Genomic DNA, 27,461 nt, shown 5'->3' with positions numbered 1-27,461 from the left:
AGGTCCCTTCCGACCCTACTAACTATGAAACTATGAGTTATTTTTACTTTGAAATCCAGAGTTTCGCAATGGTTTTGCGACAGTTGGCATTACTGAGTTTACTCACAAATAAACTGATCAAGGATCAAAAGCATATATAGACAGTTTGATCATAAAGAAAGTTTGATCATAAAGCAGATTTCTTCTCATGTTGGACTTCTTGGCAAAAACAAGATAAAAGAGAAGCAAAGTGCAAAGTGCATCAAGGCTCTACCAGGTGCCAAACAGGCTTACCTGGGAGACCAAGAAGAGAGGGCAGACTTTCTGAGGCAGTTGATACCAGCCTTGGGGCTATCCTCAGATCTTCCCCACCCTCTGAAACCCCTGGAGAGACTTTTTGGTAAGTGCCAGCTCTTAGCAGCAATCCCTTTCTCTCCCACTCTTTCTTTCAAGGAACCTAATATATGCTGGCCTGCCAACCTTTGTTCCTATCTCTTCTGTTTTTCAGTCCCTCAGCCATATTGCTTTGTTTTCATAGACAGGAATACTACTGGCATGTTGCTTCTTCAGCACTACTGATAACATTGAAATGTATTCTTGCAAGCTCAGAGGATGCTTCACTCTGTGCAGTGAATGTGGGTTGGAAAGATTGCTGTCTGCAAGGAGCTGCTTACATTCAAGGACAGAATTACTACTTTGTGCAGAAGTGGAGGGGACGGACGTAGCCTGGCCTTGAAAGAATGGGAAGAGAACTTGGGGAAGGGGGATATCCAGAGCCTCAGCACTATAAACTACAATTCTACTCCACCAGCTAGTGTTTTATACTGGGTGGGAAAGGGGATCTCTTTATATCCACCTATTGTTCTGTTCCAGACTGCTGCATCAGCTGTCTCATGCTGGATGTGGTAAACTGGAGATCCCCATGTGTCTCCCAGTTCTCTCTGTCTGAGCTGGAAAGCAGAGCCTGAGCTCATGTGCTGACACCCTGTGCTTTTATAGGTAAAGCTGTGCTCTGCATTCATTGATGGTGCCTATATCGGGTTATCTATGCTGTAGGCCAGGGATTCTCAACCTTTTTTTGGACTTGGGGCACCCCACATTGTATCTGAGGCACCCCTGCATAACTTTGGTGAATTGAGTGGCACCCAGTTTCAAAAACTGATTTATATGTTATGGTCCTTCCTTCCTTCCAGAGGGGGCAGGCAGTGAGGGTGGGGGATGACCAGGCAGGAACAAGCCTGAGCTTGCATTTATCTGCTTATCTCTTTACACCTGGTGGCACCCTTCAAACAAGCTGGCAGTACCCTGGAGTTGCTGCAGCACCGTGGTTGGGAAACACTGCTCTAGGTAAAGACATGCACAGCAGTTGTGTCGGTGTAGACTAATTTACAGTGCTGTCAGATAGTCATAGATTCAGAGATTGTAAGGGGCTGGAAGGGACCTCAAAAGATCATTGGGTCCAGCCCCTTGCACTAGACAGGAAAGACAACTGGGGTCAGGTGGACACCCTGACTGCGAAGAAGTTTTTCCTAGAGTTGAGCCTGAAGCAGTCTTCCAGGAGTTTGTGGCCATTACTCCTGGTTTTCCCCAAGGGTGCTCTGGTGAACAGTTGTTCACCAAGCCCTTGACATATTTCCAAGTCCCTCAGCCTTTCCTCATATGGCTTGCCCTGCAAGTCTCTGATCATACGGTTGGCTCTTCTCTGGACTCTCTCAAGCTTTTCCACATCTTTGTTGAAGTGAGGCACCCAGAACTGGATGCAGTACTCCAGCTGTGGCCTCACCAATGCCGAGTAAAGTGGAAGAATCACTTCCTTGGTTTTGCTTGAGATGCATTGGTTGATGCATGCCAGAGTATTGTTTGTCCTACTGGCTACAGCATCGCACTGACAGCTCATGTTCATTATAGTCTATTATTACTCCCAGGTCCCTTTCAGTTGTGGTGCTAGTCAAATTGGTTTCACCATGCCTGTAAGTGTGTTGGGGATTATTTGTCCCCAGATGGAGCACTTTACATTTCTCAATGTTGAACTTCATCTGGTTCCAACCTGCCCAACTCTCCAGCCTGTCCAGGTCTGCCTGCATCTGGAGCCTATCTTCAAGCAGGATCACACTCCCACATAGCGTGGTGTCATCCACAGACTTGGCCAGTGAGCTCTTCAACCCCACATCCAAATAACTGATAAAGATGCTGAAAAGCACTGACCTAGCACAGACCCCTGAGGGACACCACTGGCCACTTCTCGCCAGGATGACACAGATCCATTCATAAGAACTCTCTGGGTTCTACCTCACAGCCAGTTTCCTACCCACCTAACCATTGAGCTGTTAAACCCACAATCCTCTAATTTTCTCATGACAGCATCATGGGATACCAAGTTAAAGGCCTTTTGCAAGTCTAGGTATATAATGTTGACCTTCTCTCTATTATCCAGGTGGCACGATACCTAATCATAGAAGGAAATGAGGTTGGTAAGACAAGACCTGCCAGCGACGAAGCCATGCTGGCTGTCATTCAGAATCCTACCTTCTGTGAGCATATCGCACATTGACTCCTTGATGAATTTTTCCAGGATTTTCCCTGGGATTGAAGTTAGGCTAATTGGCCTAAATTTGCCCAGGTCCCCTTTCCTCCCCTTCTTGAAGATGGGCCCAACATTGGCCCTCTTCCAGTCTTCAGGGACCTCCCCCAAGCACCACAAGTTTTGGAAGAATTTTGCCAGAGGTCCCGCAATGACCTTGGCCAGCTCCTTCAGCACTCTTCGGTGAAGTTCATCCAGTCCTGCTGACTTACAAACATCTAACTTTTCAAACTGATCATGCACCAGCTCAGCATCAACAGTAGGAAGGTGCTCAATCTCACCATGCCTACCTTATCTCGCATGATATTCCCCTTGGTCCGGTGAAATACCAAAGTAAAGTAGTCATTCAGAAGTTCAGTTTTCTCCTGAGTGTCGGTAACCAGCTGTCCTGAGGTGTTAAGCAGTGGCCCCACACTTTCATTTGTTTTCCTTTTGTTCCCTACATAATTAAAGAAGGACTTCTTATTGTCTTTGATTCCTGCTGCTAACTGAAATTCAATCTCTGCCTTAGCTTTTCTAATCTTCTCACTACAAGTGTGGCCCATTTTTATATAGTGTCCCAAGCTTCCAATGTCTGTATGCCTCTTTCTTCTTTTTCAAGAGGACCATGATATCCCTATTAAGAAAAGAGGGCTTGCCAGCCCTTCTGCTACCTTTCCTCTGCACAGGAATGGTCTTCTTTTGTGCTTCGAGGATCGTGTCCTTGATGAACGATGACTCTTCATGTACTCCATTCACCTTTGGTCCCTGGTCCCACATCACTTCCCCTACTATTGCCCTGAGCCTGTTGAAATTTACTTTTTTGACATCCAAAACTTCAACCCTGCTAGTCGATTTGCCTGCCTTGCATTGGACAGTGAACGTGATGATCTTGTGGTCACTGTTGCCCAGGCAACGCTCTATATACAAGTTGCTCACCAGATTGTCTCCTTTGGCCAAGACCAAGTCCAGGAGAGCATTACCTCTTGGTGGCCCTTGCACTTCCTAAGTCAGGTAGAGCTATTCAATGCAGGTCAGGAAGTTACGCGACCAATCTGATGTAGTCAAGTGTTCCTTCTAAGCGACGTCTGGGTAATTGAAGTCACTCATGATGACCATGTCCTGTGCGTACGTGGCCTCTGCCAGTTCTTAAGAGAACTCTAGATTGAGCTCCTCCCTCTGGTCAGTGGTCTGTAGTGTTAGGTGCCCTTCCCCTCCCCGCCCCATAGTTTGACCCAGAGGTTTCGAGCCGCTCTTCTTTGGAGTCGATGTCAGCCTCCAAGGAGGTGTACTCCTCCCTTACATAGAGAGCTACACCCGCACCTTTCTTTCCTACTTGGTCTCTTCTGTGCAAGGTGTAGCTCTCTATGGCTATGTTCCAATTGTGTGAGGAATCCCACCAGGTCTCTGTGATTCCTACTAGATCGTAATGCACACTGGAGAGTAGGAGGGCTAGCTCCTCCTGCTTGTTCCCCATGCTCCTGGCATTAGTTTATAGGCACCTGAGTCTTCCAATTGACAACCTTAATTTCCTGACATGCTGTGGGAGAACCATTCCTTCAGCTTTTTCAAAAGTGGTTATCTTAGTGTCCCCAACATTGGAGCTTTCTTGTACGCCAGTCCCCAGGTGTGCTCTAGTTAGAGTTTCCCCGTCCCCCAGTGATCTTAGTTTAAAGCCCTATCTAGAAGATCGGCCATCCTGGCCAAGAACAGGGACTTAGCTCTCCGCACCAGGTGGATGCCGTCCCTTCCCAGGAGTCCTCTCTTCCTGTTAGTCCTCTATTCTTCTCTTCTCTTCAGATAGTAGACAGGTACTATCTGATGGCAAAACAAATTACTGCACTTAAACACACATGTAGATGGTGATGTCGGGATTAGTTTACTCCAGCTCAAATTTGCACCAGAGTTTATTCATTTGCACTAATTGCATGTGTAGACACACCCACAGAGAACAGTTTGTTGGGCTATATTATGCAGAAAATCATGATGGTCTGTTCTGGACTTATATGGCTACATCTGCATAAGAAGCACTGTATAGGAATATCTATATAGCCATTGGCAACGCATAGGGGGTGCACCCCCTGAGCGTGGCAGTGCACTCCCTGCAAACAGGTGCCGCCAGCACTGCCAGCAGTGTCTGTGGGAAGTCGCCAATCTCTGGTCGGCACTCACCACCCCTGCCCCCTGCCCCCAACAGCACCGCGGCAGCCTGTGGGAACTCCCTGCTTGACGCTACTATGCTCCTGCCGTCAACAGCACTGCCGCCACCTGTGGGAGCTCACCGTGTTCCCCCCAGCACATGGCATTCAGGCATATAGCAAAACTAACTAATTAAATGAACTGCACAGACTTAATGTTTTAACCTTTTCTTCACAACCAGCTCTGTAATGTTTTCGTTGCACTTCTCTAAACTCCATCCAATTTGTCATCTTTCTGTAATGAGATGCACACAGTACTCCAGATGTAGTTGTAAAGGAGCCATTTAGAGAAAGACTGACATATATATCTGCTCCAAACAATGATGCTTCTGCATACAGCTCAAACTTACATTAACTTTCTTTGCTACTATATCACACTGGCAACCCGTATTTCATTTGTTCAGTCATCCATACACCTCATCAGATGTCCCTACTTCCCAGGTTTCTCCCTCTCATTAAGCATCTGTGTTACTCTTCCCCAGACGTACAAGCTCTATTCTATTCTATTCTATTCTATTCTATTCTATTATTTATTTATTTATTTAAAGGGAGATATATGTACATCTTTCCCAGATGTATGACTCATGGTGTATATATTTGGGCCTACTAGGGAGGCCTGATTCTGGTTACACATGGTTAAAGCTTGGTGGTCACTGTGGCCACACACAGCTTGTTGCAAACTATATCTGTACTGTATTGATATTGATTCTACATCTGGGAATGTATGTATATATAAAACCAAATTTCTTAGGTCCTTTCTCCCTATCTTTCTTTGTTGGCCAGTTTATTAGGATTTATAAACTGTTAAACAAGAGATGTTAAACAAGCTTTCAGGCACAATGGTTTGCTTCTTGCCCAGACCCATACTGTATATTTTAGGCCAGGCTACTATGTGGGGAGGGGGGGAGTTATGGGCATGGAGCCTGGCCACTCTGCTGCTTCCCTCCTGCTATTTATGCTGCGGTACAGGGGTGCTCAATCCTCAACCCATGTAGCCATGTCATCTGGGCCACAGGGTTCCCCATGAGTCTGAAAATGTGGTCGTGAAGGAGCAGTGGCAGTGTTAATCGCTATTCCCCTGCTGCCAAATTTCCAAACCTGTGGGAAGCCCCATGGGCCAGATAGCAGGGCCCTCTATGCTACGTTGGGCATGCAGAGCCAATCAGGGTGGCACAGGGCCAATCCAGGCAGCGCAGTGCTGATCCTGGTGCAGGACCCAACAGAGACAGTGCAGGGCCAGATCCTGGCACATGGGGCCAGATGATTCTACTGGTTGACCAGCCCGTGCCATTCATTTGGCCCGCAGGGCTAAACTCTTGGTTCCCACTGCTGTAGCACAAGCCTTGGAATGGCGGGCGCCCGTTGCAGAAGGAAGAGCGCTGGGCATTCTGAGGCCGGTCTAGCCCTGCCCTGGCTCCAGTCAAAGACGGCACCCTACCAAATCCCTGCCTCTGGCCTAGCCCGGTGTTATGGGGCGAGGGAGGGGTTTGTTTTGTTGTTTTGTTTTGGGGGGGGCATTCTGCTTTCACACGTGCTTGACATCAAGGAGTTGGTGGAGGCGTTACTGAGCCCGCGCACAGCTCGTTGCAAGGCAGGGGGAGGCGACGGCGGCAGTCACAACCCCAGTGGGGCCAATGCCATACAGGCCCTGCCCAGTCGCAGCCAGCCCCTCCCACACCGCCCCGACCTCCAGCCCGCAGGGAGCCCTCCCGGCCGCAGGGGGCGCAGGCGGGCAGGAAGCGGGGCCCCGCCGGTGATACAGATCGCGTTCCGGAGCCGGAGGGGCCGCCGATCCGAGGTACGGCAGGCGGCGAGGGGCTTAAACCGCCCCGGGGGCGGAAGGCAATCGTGATGACGTCACTGAAGGTCTCCCGCCTGCGGGGCGGTGTCCCTTGTCCTGCGCCACGCGCTGAGCTCCGGGCAGGGCAACACCATCCCAAGCCCAGCTGGGCACAGGGGAGCCCTGCTCCCCCAGTCCACTGCAGAGCAGGAAGCCATCCAGGGGCAGCAGGGGTGGGATCTGCCCCCACCACCTCCCCAGGGTGTGCTTGTGACTGGGCTGGGTGCCCCGGGCTTGCTTTCAGAAAGAAGTAGGGTTGCCAACCCTCCAGGATTGCCCTGGAGTGTCCAGGAATGAGATGGAAATCTCCAGGAGACTGCTGAGAGTCATGCAGAAGATTAATGATAGGATATTCATTGAAATAAGTATTAAATGTCAAATCCGATTTATACAGTGATCCAGTGGGTTTTTTAAATGTCATTTGCCTTCCTGGCATAAAGTTTACTCACTGTAATCTATAACTGATATATGAAAGCACACAGATGCATGTGTGTTGTGGGCACATTGGTGTTCTGGAAATCTGACAGAATAGATTCAAACAGAGTTGGCAACCCTAGAAACAAAGGGGAGGAGGGTGGGAGCCACTTCTCATCCTAGGGGTCAGGGCAGATGTGGACCTTGCAGACTAAGACACATAGCCTGAGTCCTTTTGTGTCCTGTCTGGGGTCATAGGATCAGAGGAAAGGAGGGCTGGAAGGCTGGCCTTACACGGCCATCTTGTCCAGCCCCCTGCTTAAGGCAGCGTGACCAAGCAAACTGGAACTCCTGTAGTCCATCTCCAATGAGGTTAGTCTGCCAGGTGCACATCTAACCCCCTAGGCCAGTGGTTCCCAAACGCTGACAGATTGGACACCACCAATGTAAAACGATACAACCTTAAGTACCACCAGCAAATTTTTGTCATATAAAGTAATTATAATGTTATATAAAGTAATTGTAATAAACTTATATAATAAATATAATAAAAATATAATAAATGTCATATAAAGTAATTATAAAAAATCTGTTAAGGCAGGTTGTCAGAGTACCACTGGTGGTACGCATACCACAGATTGGAAACCGCTGCCCTAGGTGGACCCAGGGGTGGGGAAGGGCAGGTGTTGCAAGACATTGTCACCTCTAGCACAACACGTGTTTTTCTTCAGCTGAAAAAGAAACTAGAAGCTTTACTACTATACAAGGGGCCTCAGGCTGCCTTGTTCAGTTTAAGGATGGGTTTTGCTTTGATCTGACTTCCTCAGAATGAGTTAAAAACAGTCTGCAGGGCTGTGAAATAGGAGCTTGGGACCAGGAGCAGCAAACAGTATGGCAAAAGAAAGGTGAGCTTGATGTGTGGAACATCCAGACCATTAAAAAGGAGAGAGGAGGCCGTTAACACCAGAGGAATTAAGAGTTTAGAAGGGAACCAGTTAGACTTTAATGAGCCATGAAGTCAAGTGATTCCCTCAGCACTGCCTGACTAGAAATGCTGCTGCCGCTGCCAGGCAGTTGGTTTTAAACTTTGGGTAGAGCGGGAATCAAAGGGGGTGCAAGTGCACCAGTGCACGCCCCCTGCATCAACCGCTGTCTAACCCTGCTTTCTGCCTGGCTTTAGGCTATGGCAGGTAACCACCTCTGTCTCAGACATGTCGAGTCCAGACTGTGATCGTTTTGCTTGGCCCAAGCCTAAACTCTACTTGTTGGGAGCCACCATATTAGAAGGGGAAGGGGATGGTGGGGAACATCTATTCTTTAACAAAAGTGTCCTTTCCCCATGCTGTTCATGAGCCTGGGGATTTTCATAAGTGCTTGGGGGGCACATTTTAAACACTAGTTACCAAATATTCCCTTCTCCACTCAAGGACTGTAGCTTCTCATTTAGTTCAGTAATGTTATCACTTACTAGTTCTCCAGCTGATGGGGAGGATGCCCAGCTGGAGAAGACCTGGATTGCTAATATAAAACATATAAAAAACATTTTTAAAACCAAGCATAAGTTGCATTTCTGGCTGGGCACAGGTTTTTCTTCCATTTCCCATTCTAAAGTGTTGCGTGCGATTGTCGTGCATTGTTAAAGAGCAGTTTGTCTGTCACAGGTGGCCACATAGTACAGCAAATTCCATGTGTGACTTGCCTACCTTATGAGAATGAAGAAAAGTCTGAAAGATGTAATTAATACGTGTTTATAAAATGCTTTGAAATCTATATTAAGTGACCTGCAGAAAAGTAAGGAGTGTATTGTTAATATGTGAGTAATATTATTAAATGACTTAAGTATAAATAAGCCATGAGCAATTTAAGGCTGGAAATCAAAAGGTTTCTAAAGCCCTGTGATTCTGGAACAGCCTTCCCAGAAGAGCAGTGGGGGGGAAAACTTAACTAGTTTAACAAAGGAGCTTGATTAGTTAATGAAAGGGATTGTGGAGTATAGTTGCCTACAACAGCAGGGATTGGACTCAGTAACCCAGAGGTCCCCTTCCAGTCTGATGTTCCTTTCTGTTCCCACCTATCCTTCATTTGGCCTGTGCCTGACCTATTTGCAGATCTGACTCCTTTTCTTTCTTCTCTTTTCTCCTAGGTGTTTCTGGCTGTTGCAGAGGATGGAGAACATAGTGTCTGATCTGTGCGGTACTAGCCCAGAAGATCCCCTTCCTGTCTGGATACATGGCAATGTTGGCCATTGCTTTAACCAGCTGACTTTGAATGCTGTTCCTCATGTGATGCTTGCATTAGTCAGTGGATGCTATGTGGGCACACCAAGGTACAGAGCCCTCTGCCTTTCTGTCATTTATAGTAAAGGAGCATGGAGAAAAGTTCATAAAGGATGGTAGGGTTTTTTCCCCTCCCTCCCAGTTATAACTTTACATATCAGCTAAATCAGGAGTGAGTATCAAACCCATTTGGCCCTGTGGAGTATAGAACTGGTTCCCAAGTCAGAAGAATGGTGCAGGGCTGGTCCCTCATGCCAAATTAGGCCCAAGGACCCACTTCCCACCACATGCTGGATTCAGTGCCCATGGTGCTTATTCCTGCCAGTCCAGGATTGCACTGGACTTGGCACCCACTCTGGCCAAGGTGGATATTGCTTGCAGTACAGAGCCCAGACTGACTGAACCAGGCACTGTGGGCACTGGATCCAGCATATGGGTGGGTCCTGGACTGGCCCTGCATGGGACCAGCATCAGGGGCCAGATGATGTGGTTCCATGGGCTGGATGCAGCTTGCAGACCAGATCTTTGACACAGCTGCCCTAAACAGTTCTTCATCCTCCTTTCAATAATTGTGGAGGGCTATTGTGTGTCTCCTTCATTGGTTCATAGCCAAACTGCAGTCTCTCTGCAGCTTCTTAATTTGTATTGTTTTAAAAAAGGGAAAGTCTGACACATAGCTGGAGTCTACATTAACTATAATTACTGAGGAGCAAGCCTGGGCCACTGCTGTTGACTACTAAATGAAAATACCCGCCCAGTGTATGGGAAAGAAAAAAAACAGTTTTATTAATTGTATATTCTCCCCTGAAGCATTGTAACTCTGGTCACTTGCTCTCAAGAAGGCTCTTGCAGAAGTGGCTGGGGTAATAAGAATGAGCAGAGACCTGAACAAAACTTTTATATGGATGAAGTTGGAAAGACTGGAATTGGTTAGGCTAGAGAGGACATGAGCCTGAAGTAAGAGATGTATGAGAGAGATATACAAAGTAATAATTGGTGGAGAGAAACTAAGAAGAGTTTCTCTCTCATATTGTATTTTCCTGTTCCTTCAGTCCACAAAGAACACACTTCAGTGAAACTGAAAGGCAGCAGACATGTAAATGAAAAGGAAATGTTTTATTGCCTGAAGCACACTTAGCTGGTGGAACTTGCTATTACAAGATACCACAGAGGCCAAGAGCTTAGCAGAAGCCAAGAAAGGATTGGTACCCCATAGTATGGAGATTGTAGCCATCCAGAGTTACATTAGAGAGGATAAAAATATATTCTAGAACAGATTTTACTTCTCATACACCAGTGCCTGATCCTACCACAAACTGCCTCAGGTTAGGAGGGAACTCCCTTATTGGAAGGTGATTCCAGTTGGCTTCTACTGTGGGCTTTCTTGTACCTTTCTGAGTTGTCTGGTACTGACAAAAATGTCAGATTATATGGACACATCATCTATTATGGCAGGCCCTACCTTTCTAAATGCTCTGAAGCTGGGGAATGGAATAGAGAGCCTGGCATCACCCCAAGGGGTATGGACTGAGAGTGGATAGATATGGTGGGAAGAAAAAGGAAGGAAGCAGAGGATCGAGTCCCAGGTAAGGGGATGGTTGCTAGTTCCACTGTAAAGCTTTCTCCAATGTTTTCTTCTCTAGATCTCCTCGTCCTGGGGCTCCTCACAGACCTGGCTGGACATGCAGAATTGCTGCCTCCTTCATACTCGCTGGCCTGCCCATCCTTGACATAATCCCAGCAGTCATGTCTCAGCAGCAGCTGGGCCCTTTGTACCTGGAAGTGCTGGCAAGTGGCATTGCCTTGTTGGCATGGCTCACTCACAGCTTGGCACTTCTTGTGCTTTACAGGTCCATTTATGGCTTTTCCCGTGGCCCTGCAGCCATGGCACTCCTCACCCTCTTACCCATCCCTGGCTTTGTCATCACACTGGTTTGGCACTGCCAGCATGAGATGGTCTGGTTCCATAACCATCCTGCTCTCATTTTTAGACTTTCCATCCTCTGCCTACAGCTGGCCTCTCTGCTTATTTATATGATTGGGTACATCACTCCTGCTGCCAGCAGGCAAGAATTTTGTTCCATCAATGACCCTTGGCAGCATGACCCTCCCTTCTCAGAGTCAGGGATCCTGGCACCTGACTGGCAGGGAGTGGCAGAGGATGGTGAGAGCTGGCTCTCACGCTTCTTCTATACTTGGACAAATCCTCTTATGCAGCGCGGCTATCAGTGGAAGCTGAATCGGCCACAAGATGTCTACCTTCTACCTCGACAACTCCAGGCTGCCAGGGTCCGTGACCATTTCTACTCCTGCTGGCAGGAAAAAGCAGCTCTCAGGCAAGAGGAGGAAGACATAGTATCTCCCACTAGCCCAATGGTTTCTAAAGGTGATGGGAAGGGAGATTCCCTTCATGCTCCTGGAAGCTCACACAGCACTCAGAAGGCTGTGAGACTCCTCTCAGTGCTGCATGCAGCTTTTGGGCTCCGATACTACTCCCTCGGGCTCCTGAAGCTGGCTGGCAGCCTGTTGGGTTTCTCAGGTCCTCTGCTCTTGAACCTGCTGGTTAATTTCATGGAGTCACGCCAGGAGCCCCTGAGCCATGGGGTACTGTATGCCATGGGTCTCTTTGCTGGCTCCTTTCTGGGTGCTGTCTTACGGAACCAGTTCAGCTATGAGGTGAACAAGGTGATGTCGATGGTGCGCACAGCAGTCATCTCTGCCATATACCGCAAGGCCCTCCGGGTCAGCAGCACCAGCCTGGCTAGATTCACCACGGGGGAGATCGTCAACTTCATGAGCACAGACACTGATCGGCTCATCAACTTCTGCATCAGTTTCCACGAGGTGTGGAGCCTCCCCTTCCAGTTTGCCATCACTCTCTACCTCCTCTACCAGCAGGTGGGTGTAGCTTTCCTTGGAGGCCTGGCCCTGGCCCTGCTGCTCGTGCCCATCAACAAGGTCATAGCTAACCGCATCATGGAGAACAACAAGGAGATGCTGACGCACAAAGACACACGAGTCAAGGTGAGGGGGCAGCATGTGGATCTGGGTTCATTGCCACAGTATCTTTCAGTCACTCTTGTAGCTCCAGCTGTTTGGCTCCACCTTGGAACCCAGTGGCCTTGATGGGAAGGGTCGGGTGGTGAGATGCCATGTCCTTTCGATTCTACCAAGAGTGCAATTGTTGTCCAACGTTATTGTGGCCTCTGTAGTGTATCCAGTCACCCCTGGGGTTTTCTTTATTGAGAGTAGAAGGACATCTGAACCCCCTAGTCTGTTTCCTCAGAGCTGCTGCTATCACATATTCTAAATGGTGTCTTCTAAATCTAGGATTTCTGCAGGCCACTGGTTTCTAGAGAATGTTTCCATGCTTTATTGCTGGTTTTGTACCTCTGATTTGGCCACTTCAGTCAGCCTCCCCATCCTCTGCCATTTCAGCCTGTGCTGCTCAATTGGCAGAAGAGAAGAATTGCTATGTACTGGGTGAGACCGTAGGTTCATCTTGCCCATTATCCTGTGTCACATATTGGCAGAGAGTGGATGCTAAACTGGGGGAGTGAACAGGGTGTGAACTAAATTTTTTCACTGTTCCTTTCACACTTGCAGCCTCCAGCATTTAAGGTCTAGGAAGCTCTTATTCAGAGGCTAGATCCCTAACTTCCATACTCAATAGCTACTGATGTACCTTTCCTCCAAGAATTTGTCCAGTCCTTTTTTGCATCTAGCTAAACTGTCAGCTTCCCTAACACCTGGTGGCAATGGGTTCCAGACATTAATTACACACTGTGTAAAAAAAGAACTGCTTTTTGTTAGCTTTAAACTTACTACCTACTAGTTTCATTTTGTGACCCTTAGTTCTTGTATGGTGAGAGAGAGTAAATAATGAATCCCTATTTACTTTCTCTTCGCCATGTAGTATTTTGTTAACTCTTATCATGTGTTCCCCCCCGGCATGTCTTTTCTAAACTGAATAGGCCTGGCCTCTTGAGTCTCTCCTCATATGGAAGCCCCTCCATCAATGTGCACCCCCTGAGAGCTCTGGTGCACCCCTGTTAAGCCATGCTCCCTGTTTAGGCAATGGGCAGGGGAAAGGCAGGAGCACTGGTACCCCCCTGCAGGTGCCAGCTGTGGAGTGGGGCCTCCAGCAAAAGCGGCCGCACCGCTTTTTGGCAAGTGAGATCGGTCATGGCCCCCCCCACTCCAGTTAGTGTGATCAGCCACCAGGGGACCACCCCTCCCCCATCAGTGAGATTAGCAGCTGGGGGACACCCCCCTCCCCCCTGTAGCTGGTGTCAGGGGGAGGGAGGGGGGCACGTTCCCCCCCTGCCGACTCAAATGGCACCAGTCACCCATGCCCTCCATACTGCTAATCATCCTTGTTGCCCTTCTCCATATCCTCTCTAGTTCTTCTATATCCTTTTTGAGGTGTGGGGTACAGAACTGGGCACAGTATTCAAGGTGTAGATGTACCATGGATTCATAAAGGGGCATAAATCCTTTTTTGTTTACAGTTCCCTTCTTAATAATTCCTAATATTTTGTTTGCCTTTTTGACGGCTGCTGAGCACGGAGCTGATGTTTTTAGCAACTGTCCACAATGACTCCTAGATCTCTTTCCTATGTGGTATCAGCTAAGGCAGAGCCCATCATGGTGCAGGTATAGCTCAGGTTATTTTTGACCAGGTGCATAACTGTACACTTATCTACACTGAATTGCATCTGCCACTTAGTTGCCCATTTGCTCAATCATGACAGAACCTTCTGTAGTTTCTCACAGTCCACCTTGGTCTTTAATTAATGATCTAGCAAGGTGGTCAAATTTGACCACCTTGCTAGATCATTTTCCAGATCATTTATGAATATGTTAAACAGCACTGGCCCCAACACAAATCCCTGGGGGACCCTTCTGTTTACTTTTTTCCGTCCTAAAAACTGACCATTTACACTCAATCTTTGCTTTCTATCTTGGAGCCAATTTCTAATCCACAAGTGAATGTTTCCTGCAATCCTATTACTGTCTAACTTAGTTAAGAACTTTTGATGTTGGATTGTATCAAAGGCTTTTCTGGCAGTCCAAATATACAGCATCAACTGGATTGGCCCGATCCACCTGCTTATTGACACTCTCAAAGAATTCAAGTAGGTTGGTGAAGCACAATTTCCCTTTGACAAAGCCATGTTGATTCCTCCCCAGCAAGTCATGTTCATCTACCGGCTGAATAATCCTTTTCTTTATTATTGTTTCCACCAGTTTTCCAGGAACAGAAATTAGATTCACTGGCCTATAGTTCTCTAAATCCCCTTTAGAGCCTTTTTTAAATATGGGAGTCACACTGGCAGCCCTCCAGTCTTCTGGTACCGAGGCTATTTTTAGTGATAGGTTGCATACTACAGTTAGGAGATCTGCAAATTCTGATCTGAACTCCTTTAGGACCCTAGGGTGAATGCCATCAAGTCCTGGTGATTTACCACTGTTTAGTTTATAAATTTTCTCCATGACCTCATCTATTGAAACCTCAGTTTGGGTCAGCACCACTGACTTGTCCCTAGAGAGGAGTGGAACTGGTGATGGAATTTTCCTAACATCTTCCACAGTGAGGACAGGTGCAAAGAATGCATTTGGTTTCTTGGCTAATGGGCCTGTCATCCTTTAATGCCCCTTTTACCCCCTGGTCATCCAAAGGCTCATCTGACTCCCTGGCAGGCCTTCAGCTTCTAATTTACTTAAAGACATTTTTATTGTTCCCTTTTGTGTCTCTAGCAAGTCTATTAGCTTGTCTTATTACAGTTTTACATTTGCTTTGTCAGTGTTTATGTTTTCTTTTTATTTTCTTCATTAGGATTTGACTTCCACATTTTGAAAAAAGCCTTTTTTTCTGCTGCCTGCCTCTGCAACTCTGCCATTAAAGTGTACTGGCTTTGTTTTGGTCCATTTTCCTTTTTATTTTTTTTGATTTGCAGTATGCATTTTCTTTGTGCCTCCAGTATGATGTTCTTAAGTAGTTCCTGTGCTGCCTGAAAGTTCCTTACTGCTTTAGGGGGCCCCCTTTTAACTTCCTCCTTTTGGTGTTGTCTCCCTTTTTAAAGTTGAAGGTTACCCTGGTAGAGTTTCTTGTCTCCCTTTCTACATGGATGTCAAAGAAACCACTGTATTGTGGCCATTATTGCCAAGTGGCTCAGTAACAGTTACCCTTTGCACCAAATCCTGTACACTGCTTTGGATTAGGTCAAGAATGCCTATCCTGTTGCAGGTTCCAAGAGTAACTGTTCCAGGAAGCAGTCTTTTATAAAGTCAAGAAATGTGGTCTGTACACCCTGACCTGATGTTAGATTGACCCAGTCTGTTTGTGGATAGTTGAAGGCCCTCATTATTATGTTTTCTGCTGCCACAGCCTCTCTCAACTCCATTAACATTTCTAGTTCTCTGCTGCTGTCCTAGCTGGGTGGGGTCAATGGTATATCCCTAGATGTGCCTTTTTTTTCTATTGAAACCTGGGATTTCCATCCACAAGATTCTATGGAACCTCTCCTATCAGTTGAAAAATTTAACCTATTTGATTCAATAGTCTTTGATGCCACTCCTCTACCAGTGCCACTCCCCCACCAGTACAACCTACTCAGTATAATTTGGATTCTGGTATTACAGCATCCCATTGATTTTCCTTGTTCCACTGTGTTTCAGAGACACCTGTTACATCAATATCACCATTTGCTGTATTCAAGTTCCCCCGCCTTTTGATCTTAGACTTCTAGCATTAGTATAAAAGCAGGTGTACACTTTATTGTTGCCTAGTTGGTTACTTCTATGTGATCTTCTATTTACTAAAGGTATTTTGCTTGTTCTTTGCCTTCACCCTGTTTCTTATCCCCATCCGAACTGTGTGCTGTTCTGCAACTGTCAGCTTTACCCATTTTTAGTTTAAAAGCTGGTCTACCACCTTTTTAATATTATGTGCCAGCGTTTTGGTACCATTTTTGTTCAGGTGGAAACCATCCCTCTGTACAGGCTCTTCCCTGTTCCAAAAGGTCCTCCAGTTCCTATTAAACCTAAACTCTTCCTCCATACACCCTCGTCTCAGCCACGCATTAAGACTCTGAAGCTTTGCCTGTCTACCTGGCTTGTGCTACCGTAGAGATCTTGGACTTCAGCCTCCTCCCTAGCAGCCTAAATCTAGCTTCTAGGACCTCCTTCCTATCCTTATCTACGTGTCTGGTACCCACATGGACCACAACCTCCAACTCCTTCCCAGCCCTTCCTAACAGCCTATCTACACATCTCGGTGGTCTGCTACCTTTGCATCTGGGCAGGCAAGTCACCCTGCAGTCCTCTCAGATGTCACAGACCCAGCTATCCATGTCTCTAATAATCGAATTGCCCACAACCACCACCTGCCTCCTTCTATCCTTTGGGGTTCCCTCCCTTGGAGGAGTACTGTATCCTTGGTGCAAGAGGATGCTGTAACTTCAGGTGGAAGGTGGGTCCCATCTAGTTTACTTCCTTCTCGGCTCGATGTCCTCCATCCCTGAGGCTCTCATCCTCCTTAGCAGCATAGGAGTTGCTACTGTGGAGGTAGTACTGCTCTTCAGTGTCCCTGAAAGCCTCATTTTTGAGCCTCTCTGCCTCCTATAGCTGCTTCAGTTCTGCCACCTTAACCCTGCGAAAATGTACTTGGTCTCTCAGAGCGAGGAGTTCTTTGAATCAGATGTACACATATGAAAGCTGCCCCTGGGGCAGGTAATCATACATTCTGCACCTGGTGCAATAAACTGGGTAGCCTCTAGCTTGTCACTAGACTTCTACCTCCATATTTTTAGAAGTGTTAAAACTGATTTTCTTCTTTTAAGAAGGTTTTGATTTTTGGGTCCCCTTAAACTAGAAACTTTGAATTTACAGATTAACTTTCTGTTTAGCCATACTCTGCCCTAATTATAGCTAATACTTAAAAAAAAGGACTTAAGTATTGGTCTCACTGTTGAGTTTCAGCTACTTCTGCTAAATACCTAGGTTACCACTTTCAGCAGGTACCTAGGTTAGTTACTCTTAATTAAAGAAAGAACTTAACTTAAAAGTTCCCCTTCAAAGAGGTGATATCCTGAATGATGGAGTTTTAGGCTGTTTGAATCTGGCTTTTCCAGTGCGGACATGACTCTTAGCAGCCTCTCCTCTTACCCATTTTCCAGACATTTCAGAAGCACAGAAATGTAAGTCTTATTCCCACACACACTGAGCATCTGTAGGCATTCTCACCATAGGCACTCCCCCAAAAAGCTGCATTTGGGGCTGGACAGATGAACGATTATACTGTGGGGACTTAAGGCTCATTAGTGAATCTGTAACTGTTGTCTGTTTCTGTCATACAGTAAGTAAATCTAAACTGTGGTAATTTACCCTATTGCTTTTAACTTCCACTTACCCCAAGATAGGGGTGGACAGATAAAACAGTTATGCAGCTGATTTGTAGTAAGTCTTCCTACCTTAAAATGGTTGCATCTTCCTCCCCTGCCTTCCCCTGGTTCTTCTCCAAGTATGTTAGGACCAGTCTGTTGGATGAGCTTCTTCCTTTAGGAAGAGCTGGTTTGGTTTCCCTTGGGCTTGAAATATTGAGCATGAGATTTAGACTTTCACTTGGGTGAGATGAGCTGAATAGGTGAAGTGATACCAATAGAGAAGGGCCAGAGCTCCTGACCATTGTAGATGCATCTTAGTTGCTGATAAGCAGCTCCTTGTTTCTCCATCATGACTCTTAGTAAGAGCAAAGGCCAAGTCTTGGCTTCTCTCTCTCAGCTCGGCATGGCTAGTGTCAGTATGACAGAGCAGACCATGCTGTTTGCTCCTCTTCTACTGCAGCTGATGACAGAGTTCCTGTGTGGCATGCGAGTGATCAAGTTCTACACTTGGGAGCGGCATTTTGGTGCCCGTGTGAATTTTTGCCGGGCCAAGGAGCTACAGAAGCTGCGAGCTATCAAATACCTGGATGCTGTGTGCGTGTACCTGTGGGCTGCACTCCCAGTGGTTGTCTCCATTGTCATCTTCATCACCTATGTTCTGTTCGGGCACCAGCTTACTGCCACCAAGGTAATAATGGGGGAGACCCTGAGCAGTATCATTGCTCAGCTTGGACTGCTGTGGCCAGAATGGTTTTTCAGAACCACTTTCAGCAGGTAACTGTGTGACAGTGCAGCACTTCTACCCCTCCCACCTGTGGAGTTGAGGGGAAATCTCCCCTGCAAATAGAGCTGAGCCCATCATGTGGGGTGCAGCCATGGCTACCCTGGCAACAGAGGGTGATACCTTTCACCCTCTGAGGGTCGTATCACAAACCTGCAAGGGTATGTTCTGGTCCCTATTGCAGCTCCTTGACTGGGAAATTCTTCTGGGTAGGTTGCATGCTAAAGCATCACTCCCACCTGGTTCCTTGTCCTCTCTCACACAGGTGTTCACAGCCTTAGCACTTGTCGGGATGCTTATTCTCCCCCTCAATAACTTCCCATGGGTGCTGAATGGAATCTTGGAAGCCAAAGTGTCCCTGGATCGAATCCAGCGCTTCTTGGAGCTCTCGGACCAGGACCTGGAGGACTATTACTCACTGGGTATATGGCTGTGGGCTGGGACCCAGGCAGAACAGGCACCACTAGCTTTTGGGTGAAACCTGCCACAGGGAGTTGGGAAAGAGTGGAGAACCCTGAGCAGTACAGCTGGCTTTGGTGCACAGGGCCTCAGTTTCATAGTTTCATAGTTTCTAGGGTCGGAAGGGACCTGAGCAGATCATCCAGTCCGACCCCCTGCCATGGCAGGAAAGAGTACTGGGGTCAAACGACCCCAGTAAGGTGGTTTGAGGGGAGCAGGGCTCTACTCACCAAAGTGAACGTTTAGGGAAATTCTGGTCACCTCCTCTGAACTCCCAAGAGCACTGAGCTATGACCCAGACTCCCTTCAGTCAAACTGATGTGGGGACAGAAATGAGGGTGAGCACACACTTCATCCCCTGTAGAAGGGCTCCCATAGGGGGTGTGACCACAGGATTCTTCTGTACCAGCACCAAATACCTTAAGTCAGTGGTGTTCAACCTTTTGGCTCCCCAGGCCAGTTGCATGGTGTGGGACCCATTTGTAGACTGGGTAAGCCCTGGGGGCCTGGCACTTCCCCCTTCCATCTCCTCTGGAATTGGGCCCTGGAGCCTGTTGTTGCCCCCACCCAGGCCTGTGCACTGGAATCAGGCACTGGATCCAGTGTGCAGGGCCTGGGGCTCTCTCCAGGTCCAGAGATTTAGCAACCGAGTAAATGGTGCCACTGCTCTTCCATTACCAAATTACTGGCCCTCTGGGGAGCCTTGTGGGCCAGATGACACAGTGTTGTGGGCCAGCTCTGGTCCACAGGCCAGAGGTTGAGCACGCCTATCATTCCTCACTCATTTCTCCAAAATCTCCCCTGATACTGAAGCTGCCAGCCATGTTGCCTCTGGTTGATAAAGTGGCATGGAGGATGATGGTTCTCTGCTCCCCTCCCTGTACACCCTTCTTCCTCTCCCTCGCCCTGTTGCCAGCTCCCTGCTGTTCTCTGGCACCTTCATACCAAAGGAAGCTAGCAGTTCTGGGAGTGACTCCAAGAGGGTTTGCATGAGCTTTCGACAGAGACACAGTGGTAGGTGAAGGACAGAAGAGGGAAGGTGGCTGAGGGGGGGCTGCAGCAGGGATGTGTCAGTGTCATGCTGTAGCCTCCTGCAGCTGGGTGGAGTGCATCAGAAATGGGTCTTCTCCATTCAGGTATGGGGCTGATCACGTGTTCTGCATCTAAGACTGGGCTGGCTTTCCAGGGAGCACAATGCTGGATGGGATGCTGAGCCCAGCTCCATGTTGCTTCCTGCTGTGAGGTTAATGCAGTAAGTGGGCAGCTTTTCCTTTGCAGATGGTCCCTCATCCCCATCCTCTGCACTGGAAATGCATGACTCTACCTTCTCTTGGTTGTCAGCTGGGGAGGAGAGTACTGAGCAGCATCCATCCAGAGGGACTCTGCAACTCTTTCTTCAGGACCTGGCAGTGAGAAAGGTGGGGATGGGGAGCAGGGTATATGGTATGGGGAGCCATCACAGGAGGTCCAAGCTTTAATGTAATGAATCTACTGCTGCTCATTTCCCTGGTAGGGGGAGCTGGTTGGGGTTGTTGGAAAGGTCGGCTGCGGAAAGAGCTCTCTGCTGGCAGCAATTACTGGAGAACTCATCAAGTAAGTTGCCAAAAAACTCTTGCCCCCACCCTCTCCCCAGCCCTTACAGCAGCCCTGTTCTGAGGGATACCTAAGAGGCTTGTCCCACTTCCCAGGCACACTCCCCTGAGGATATTTCACCTTTTCTTTTCTCCCCCTGCTCTGGGCATCATTTGCAGGCTGGGTGGACACGTGTATGTCTGGAATCTGGAGCAAGGATTCGGCCTGGCCGCACAGGAGCCCTGGATTCAGTTTTGCACTGTCCGTGAGAACATCCTCTTTGGGAAGGAGTACAACGCCAGGCACTACCAGGAGGTGTTAGAGGCCTGTGCACTTTCCGATGACCTGAATGTGAGTGCCCTGGGACAAGAAGGTCTGCCAGCTCTCACAGGCCCTGCCCTGGATCTGAGCCTAAACCTCTGCCAATCCAGGACAGCACAGAATAAAAGCAGTTCCCATTTTGCATTTCCCCTGCCTCTTCCTCCTTCCTGAACCATGTGAGCCCTGCCTTTCACACAGCCCAGGTGCTGCTTTGCTGTTAGTGCTGCTTCCTGGCAGACAGAGGCTCTCCCCTCTTGGAGCTGACGGGGCAGTGTTTCTAACTGTTTTCTTTAAGATGTCTCCTGAGGAGTGGGAGCTTTGGATCCCAAGACAAAGAGAGGTTATTGGGGCTGCCTATGAGTCCTGTGCATTAAGTATTTATTTTCCCAATAGCCAGACCCAGCTGAGAGCTGAGACTGCTGGAGCAGAGAGCCTGTCCCCATGGTGGGGCCATGTAGATAGCTTGAGTGTGTTTCCTCCAGTCAGTAAACACTGCATTGCAGGCTCCAAGCATGCTGGGTACACTGGCCAGCAAATCTTCCTGCTGTACCAGGGAGGGAGGAAAGGACTCCTGCTATTTTGTAGTCAGGGAAGCAGAGGCACACTGAGGCTGACAGCTTGATTTTTCGAGATGCAAAGTGCTGGGAGCTCAGTTTGAGCTAGGGGTGCTTGGCATCTCTTCGTATCAAGCCAGGCCACTGGGTATTGCCTGAGGTGTCTTAGTGAGTTCATACCAGAGGCAGGCATCAGACCCAGGAATCCTGATTCTGAATCTTCCCCCGCTCTCCACCCCAATCACTCTGCATCTGTGAAGCAACATTTTAATGGATGCTCTTGTGTGTTTCGCTTTCAGATCTTACCAGCAGGAGACCAGACAGAGGTGGGTGAGAATGGTGTGACCCTCAGCGGGGGACAGAAGGCTCGTATTGCCCTGGCTAGAGCTGTTTACCAGGTAAAGGTATAGGAGGCCAGTTGTGGCAGACACAACCCTCAAGTGCAAAGCCAGTTGGTGGTCCAGAAGCACCTTCAACTGGTGGAGGTTGAGACTCCAGGAGTTAGGAACTGCCCCAAGCCAACTGCATCCTTCTTTTCAGTGGCATCTAATGGCATAGAGCTGGAACAGAAGGAGCTGGGAACTGTATCACTGTCTCTTCTTCCTCTTGCTCAGGGGAAGGAAATCTATCTCCTCGATGATCCGCTGGCAGCGGTTGATGCTGATGTAGCCAATCACCTTATGCAGAAATGCATTCTAGGGATTCTCAAGCACAAGACCAGGATCCTTTGCACCCATCGGACCGAGTTTTTGAAGAAGGCTGACACCTTATTGCTGATGGACCATGGCAGAATAGTCAATATAGGTATAGCATCATGCCTTTTGTTGCTTGTGTTTCTGGCTGCAGACCAGACTTCAGGACTCAGTCCCTCACCCTGACAGTGATACTGTATGAGTTTAGAGGGAAACAGATCATGGAAGATCAAAGCTGACAGCTGCAGAGGGGATGGGATTAACTAGGCTGGAGTTCATGGAAACATAAGGGTTCAGGAGCACAGCAGATGAGCAGGGAGAATGGGGGTGTGGGAAACATAGTGGGACAAAGATAAAGCCAGGCCAGCTCTGAACAGAGAGGTATGAGCAGAGAAGAACAGGGGCAATAGTCATGGGGGTGCATGTGCTGGGTGGGAGGACAGAAGTGCAGAGACGGAACAGACCTGAGCCATCTTGTGCTGAATATCCAAATGGACTCTTCAATCCTTAAGAGCTCCGTGGAATATAAAGCATTCATGCTTCTGTCTTTCTAGGAACCCCATCTGAGATCCTGCCTTTGGTGGAAACCATCCCCAAGCTCCAGCAGAAGGACAAGAGGAAACAGGATAAAGGTCAATACATGGGGACTTAAGGAGGAGAGAGGGACAGTGTCACTCAGAATAAACTGCCTGGCAGAACCCTCTACTTCCTGCTCTGATCTCCACACAGGAATTCAAGGCACCAAGACTCATGGGACAGGGAGGGAAAGTAGCCAGTAACAGCCAAGGTAGGAAGAGAGGGAGCTGGTTGCTGTGAAGTGAGTTGGGATGGGGAGAATACAGCAGTTCTGGGCTCCTCCCTGTGCTTGGTCAGTGAGGGTGCTTCACCACCCTTTCTTGGGAGAATGAGTTAGATCCCCATGATACATGTGGAAAGGAGGTGTGAACATGCAGGCTTCTTTGAGCCATCCTGGCCCCTTCGCAATAACCAAATCTGCTGAAGTGAGGAAGTGTGACTGATGACTGCTGGACTTGGAAAAGAGTCCCATTCCCACATTCTGTGCATTATTGCACAGCTGGCTAGGAGTCTTCTGTATGCTGGGACCAGAGACAAGTCATGCTTCCTCAAGCAGCAGACGATGGCCAGGAAGCCATGTCCTGACTGGCACCACGAGCTGCAGCAGGACCTCCTGACTGAAGTGTACTGGAGCTGCATTGCAAAGAGAAGGGAGAGGGAATAGATCTTTGAGGGGTTTCTCAGAGCAGAGAGTAGCCTTCCTTCCCTATGGTTGCAGGGAGTAGGTGCTACTGTTCCAGGGAACTGTTGGGCCACCTGTTGCTGCATTGATCTGTGCCTTTTACCCACAGCCCTGACTCAACAAGAGCAGCAGGATGATTTGGAAGCAGAGGCGGAGGAACCAGACCAAGCCACCTGCCTCCTCCAGCGTGAGGAGGAGAAGAAAGAAGGGGCAGTGGCTTTCCAGGTCTACAGGGCCTATTGGCTGGCAGTGGGAAGCTGCCTGGCATTGTCCATCCTCTTCTCCCTATTCCTGATGCAGGGTAAGGCAGCAGCATGCTCTGCTCACTCTCTGGGCCTCTGTTTTCACTTCCTGGCTTCGTTCCACAGATACGGGCGTGACAGGGTGGGCTACACCTCCACCTCCCTGGAGGAGGAAAGTCCAGTCCTCCTGACCTTGCAGCTTGAGGCAGAGCAGAGGCCTTATCAGTACTTCCTCGCCCATCATGGCAAAGAGCTCTCCATGTGTGTGAGGGTGGGATGTCACACTCTAGCTTGTTTCTCTGCTGTGATATAGGGGGGAGAACATAAGGTGTCTCTATAGAAGATTCTATTTCTTTAGAGGCTTTGGTCTGGCTGAGCCTGATCCTTGGCTCCCAAGGCTGCTGTCCGTTCCTCTCTGGCTGCAGTGACTACAGCAGAAAGCATGTTGAGCGTAGAGGCTGGATTGGGCTGGGTAGTGAGGTGGTTAGGCCAGTTCCTCAGCTCCTGTAGTTGTGCTGTCCTCCTGATGCTTCTGCCCCACATTGATTGACACAGTATCTAGCCCTCACCCTGTACTGACATCTCTGTATCCACAGCCTCCAGGAATGTTTCGGATTGGTGGCTGTCACATTGGATCTCCAACCTGCCCCCCACAGCAAACACCTCTACGAGGGTCCTGTCAGCTCCTCTGCCTTCCCCACAGCTGTTGCTTTTCTCAGTTGTGGGACTTGTGTGAGTGAGCACTGGTGGGCAAGGGCAGGGAGCAGTGGTCTTCAGTGTTGCTAGGAAAGCCTCTTGCTGGGAAGAGAGTAAGCTGGACACCCTTTTTGCACAGAGCTTGCTCTGAGAGCAAGACAGGGACAAGAAAATCAGAAGGGATGGAAGGAGACACCACAGGCTTGCCACCTGTGGCAGGAGGGGAGACCCCTGGCTTCACGAGGCTCCAGGCATGGAGAGAACCTGTGCTCAGGCTGGTGGGATCAATGCATCTCAGCTTGCAGAGGCTGGTGAACAGTAGGGGATTCTACCCCAGCACAGGACTTAGTAGCCCTCCTGGCTTCTCCATGTCCCTGCCTCCTGCCTGAGGGTTTTCTGTCTCAGGGGCTGTAGGGGTTGGCCATGGTAGAGGGTTTCTGAAGCTGCTCCATGTTCTTTCCCTCTCTTCCAGCTTTCCTGTCCCAATGTTGGATGCAGCTCCAGTCCCCCACAACGACACGCTGAATGTGAACTTCTACCTAAGTGTGTATGGGGGCATTGCTGGGGCCAACTCCCTCTTCACCATCCTGCGAGCCTTCCTCTTTGCCTATGGCACCATCCGTGCTGCTACTATCATTCACAACCGTTTGCTGCAGAGGGTGACAAAGGTAGCAGTCACAAGGCCAGAGTAGGGCAGGCTGGGGACATGAGAAACCAGTGCCCCAGAGTGCTACCATCACCTCCCAAGGAACCCACCTCATGGCTGCAGTCATGTCCCCACTTTCCCACTCCAGGGTGGCTGCTGGAGCGCCCTGTTGTATGTGTGTGCATGTAGAAAGAGATGGCTGGTGGAGCCCTGTGGCTGCAAGCTGTCTTCTGCTGCTAGAGGTTGGGGTGCCCAGCTCAGCAGAGGAAGGGTCTCCTTGGATACAGGTTGGGAGTTCCTTCCCTCTCTGTGTCCAGTCCTGCCTCTCTTCAGCACTGCTCTAAATGGTGGCTGCTTGCTGAGCTACCTTCCAGCTGAGATATATGCCCAGGCTACCCTTGTCCATCAGGGAGCATCCCTGGACCAACACAGTATGGCTCTTACTGCTCCATTTCCCATGTTGGCAGGCCACGATGACATTCTTTGACACCACGCCAACAGGCCGAATCCTGAACCGGTTCTCCTCAGATCTGTATTGCGTAGATGACAGCTTGCCCTTCATCCTCAACATCCTTCTGGCCAATGTCTATGGGCTGCTGGGCATGCTGGTGATGATCACCTATGGGCTGCCCTGGATTGGCCTTGTTCTGTTGCCATTGACTGCCCTCTACTTCTCCATCCAACGCTATTACCGGCGTACCTCCCGTGAGCTCAAGCGCTTCTACAGCCTCACCCTGTCCCCCATCTACACGCACTTCTCAGAGACCCTGACAGGCCTGAGTACCATCAGAGCCATGCGGGCCACTGACAGGTGAGTGCTGCTCCTCAAATGGGAGGGAACTGGCACTCAGAAAGCCCAGCGCTTTGGCTCTCATTAGAAGCAAGGGAGGTTCTGGTCCTGGGGCCAGTCTGGATGGCAGTGGGCAGTGACCATGAACCAAAGGGAGAAGTGCTGGCTTTGATGATAACGTCTGCATTGTGCTTGACCCAGGTTTGAGGCAGAGAATCAGCTGCGACTGGAGCAGAACCAGCGGTGCCTCTTTGCCAGCAACACTGCGATGCAGTGGCTGGACATCCGTCTACAGATGATTGGAGTTGCTGTAGTTACAGCAATAGCAGTTATTGCCATCATTGAACACCAGAGACACTTGGGAAATCCAGGTGGGTTGTGTGAGAGTGGGCTTAGAGCTGCCTGCTCCCCACACATGGCCAGGGCCTCGCAGTTCTGCATCTTCTAGCTGCAGTTATTTCCACCTGCCCCAGTGGGGTCTGTTCAACCCCTTCCCCCTACCCTGGAGGTGTCTTTTCCTGCCCTATCCTTCCCTCCCATAGAGCTGGGTGACCAGCTTGTCTCCCTTCCTCTGTGTCTTGGCATAGCCTAGTTTTGTGACCCCAGCATTCCTTCAGCCTTAATGTGTCTGCTGTGTTCATAGATTTATAGATGCTAGGGTCAGAAGGGACCTCAATGAATCATTGAGTCTGACCCCCTGCCCATGGCAGGAAAAAGTATTGGGGTCATGTGACCCCAGCCAGGATTTTGTCCAGTCTCCTCTTGAACTCCTATAAACTCACTAGGGGGGACCAGAAGGGTTTGGGGGAGACGCTGTTTCCCCTAGCGCCCGCTGGCATAACAAGGAGTAATGGGCACAAGCTGATGGAGAGGAGGTATAGATTGGACATCCGCAAAAACTACTTCACAGTTAGGGCGGCTAGGAGCTGGAACCAACTTCCAAGGGAAGTGGTGCTGGCCCCTACCCTGGGGGTCTTTAAGAAGAGGCTGGATGCCTACCTGGCTGGACTCATTTGAGTCTCGTTTCTTGTTTTGGGGTTTTGTTGTTCTCCCGCCCTGGCAGGGGGTCGGGCTAGAAGATCTACTAGGTCCCTTCTGACTCTAAATCTATGAAACTATGAAGACCCCCAAGGTAGGGAAGAGCACCAGTTCCCTTGGAAGCCCATTTCAGATTCTAGCAACCCTGACCGTGAAGAATTTCTTTCTGATGTCCAACCTGAATCTACCCTCTCAGCGTGTGGCCATTGTTCCTGGTTATTCCAAGGGGTGCCATAGTAAACAGAGCATCTCCTATTCCCTGCTGCCCTGCCTGGTGAGTTTGTATACTGCCACAAGATCCTCCCTCAGCCTTCTCTTGCAGAGGTTGAAAAGGTCCAGGTCCCTCAGTCTTTTCTCATAGGGCCTTCCCTGCAGGCCTGTAACCATATGAGTGGCCCTCCACTGGAGCCCTCTCAAGGTTGTCCACATTGCTCTTGAATTGTGGCGCCCAGAACTGGATGCAGTACTCCAGCTGCCCAGTGCTGCATAGAGGGGAAGCATCACCTCCCTGGACCTGGTTGTGATGCACCTACTAATGCATGACAAAGTGTGGTTAGCTCTGCTAATTACTTCATCACATTGATGACTCATATTCCTCTCCGAGTCAACAACAACTCCAAGATCTCTTTCTGCCTCTGTGCTGCTGAGAAGGTCATCCCCCAACCTATAGGTGTGCTGCAGATTCCCTCTCCCTAGGTGAAGCACCGTGCACTTGTCCTTGTTGAACTGCATCCTATTGTTCCCTGCCCACTTCTCTA

At 49.0% G+C, this 27,461-nt stretch overlaps 1 protein-coding gene across 2 annotated transcripts in view; it reads left to right on the top strand.

Annotated features, from left to right (window-relative positions):
* The first annotated feature begins 86 nt into the window (after positions 1–86).
* ABCC10 (ATP binding cassette subfamily C member 10) overlaps positions 87–27,461 on the top strand; it is a 33,735-nt gene continuing 6,360 nt past the window's right edge. The window contains exons 1-16 of one of the 2 annotated variants that reach the window (XM_019527171.1): positions 87–379; positions 9,135–9,317; positions 10,911–12,291; positions 18,115–18,342; positions 18,701–18,857; positions 20,173–20,312; positions 20,408–20,487; positions 20,646–20,817; positions 21,641–21,739; positions 21,956–22,145; positions 22,588–22,665; positions 23,401–23,592; positions 24,130–24,265; positions 24,702–24,897; positions 25,343–25,686; positions 25,867–26,036. In XM_019527171.1, the coding sequence (XP_019382716.1) occupies positions 9,157–9,317; positions 10,911–12,291; positions 18,115–18,342; positions 18,701–18,857; positions 20,173–20,312; positions 20,408–20,487; positions 20,646–20,817; positions 21,641–21,739; positions 21,956–22,145; positions 22,588–22,665; positions 23,401–23,592; positions 24,130–24,265; positions 24,702–24,897; positions 25,343–25,686; positions 25,867–26,036 (3,724 nt within the window). In that variant the 5' untranslated portion in view covers positions 87–379; positions 9,135–9,156. Of the gene's footprint in view, positions 380–6,446; positions 6,536–9,134; positions 9,318–10,910; positions 12,292–18,114; positions 18,343–18,700; positions 18,858–20,172; positions 20,313–20,407; positions 20,488–20,645; positions 20,818–21,640; positions 21,740–21,955; positions 22,146–22,587; positions 22,666–23,400; positions 23,593–24,129; positions 24,266–24,701; positions 24,898–25,342; positions 25,687–25,866; positions 26,037–27,461 lie in introns of those variants that run through there. The other variant, XM_019527170.1, reaches the window with a different exon arrangement.

This window comes from Gavialis gangeticus, unplaced genomic scaffold (genome assembly GCF_001723915.1).
Source record: "Gavialis gangeticus isolate Ggan-Ray unplaced genomic scaffold, GavGan_comp1, whole genome shotgun sequence".
In the NCBI taxonomy this organism is placed as follows: Eukaryota; Metazoa; Chordata; order Crocodylia; family Gavialidae; genus Gavialis; species Gavialis gangeticus.
Note: the sequence above shows the minus strand (reverse complement) of the source record. Positions and strands in the feature narration are given on the sequence as shown.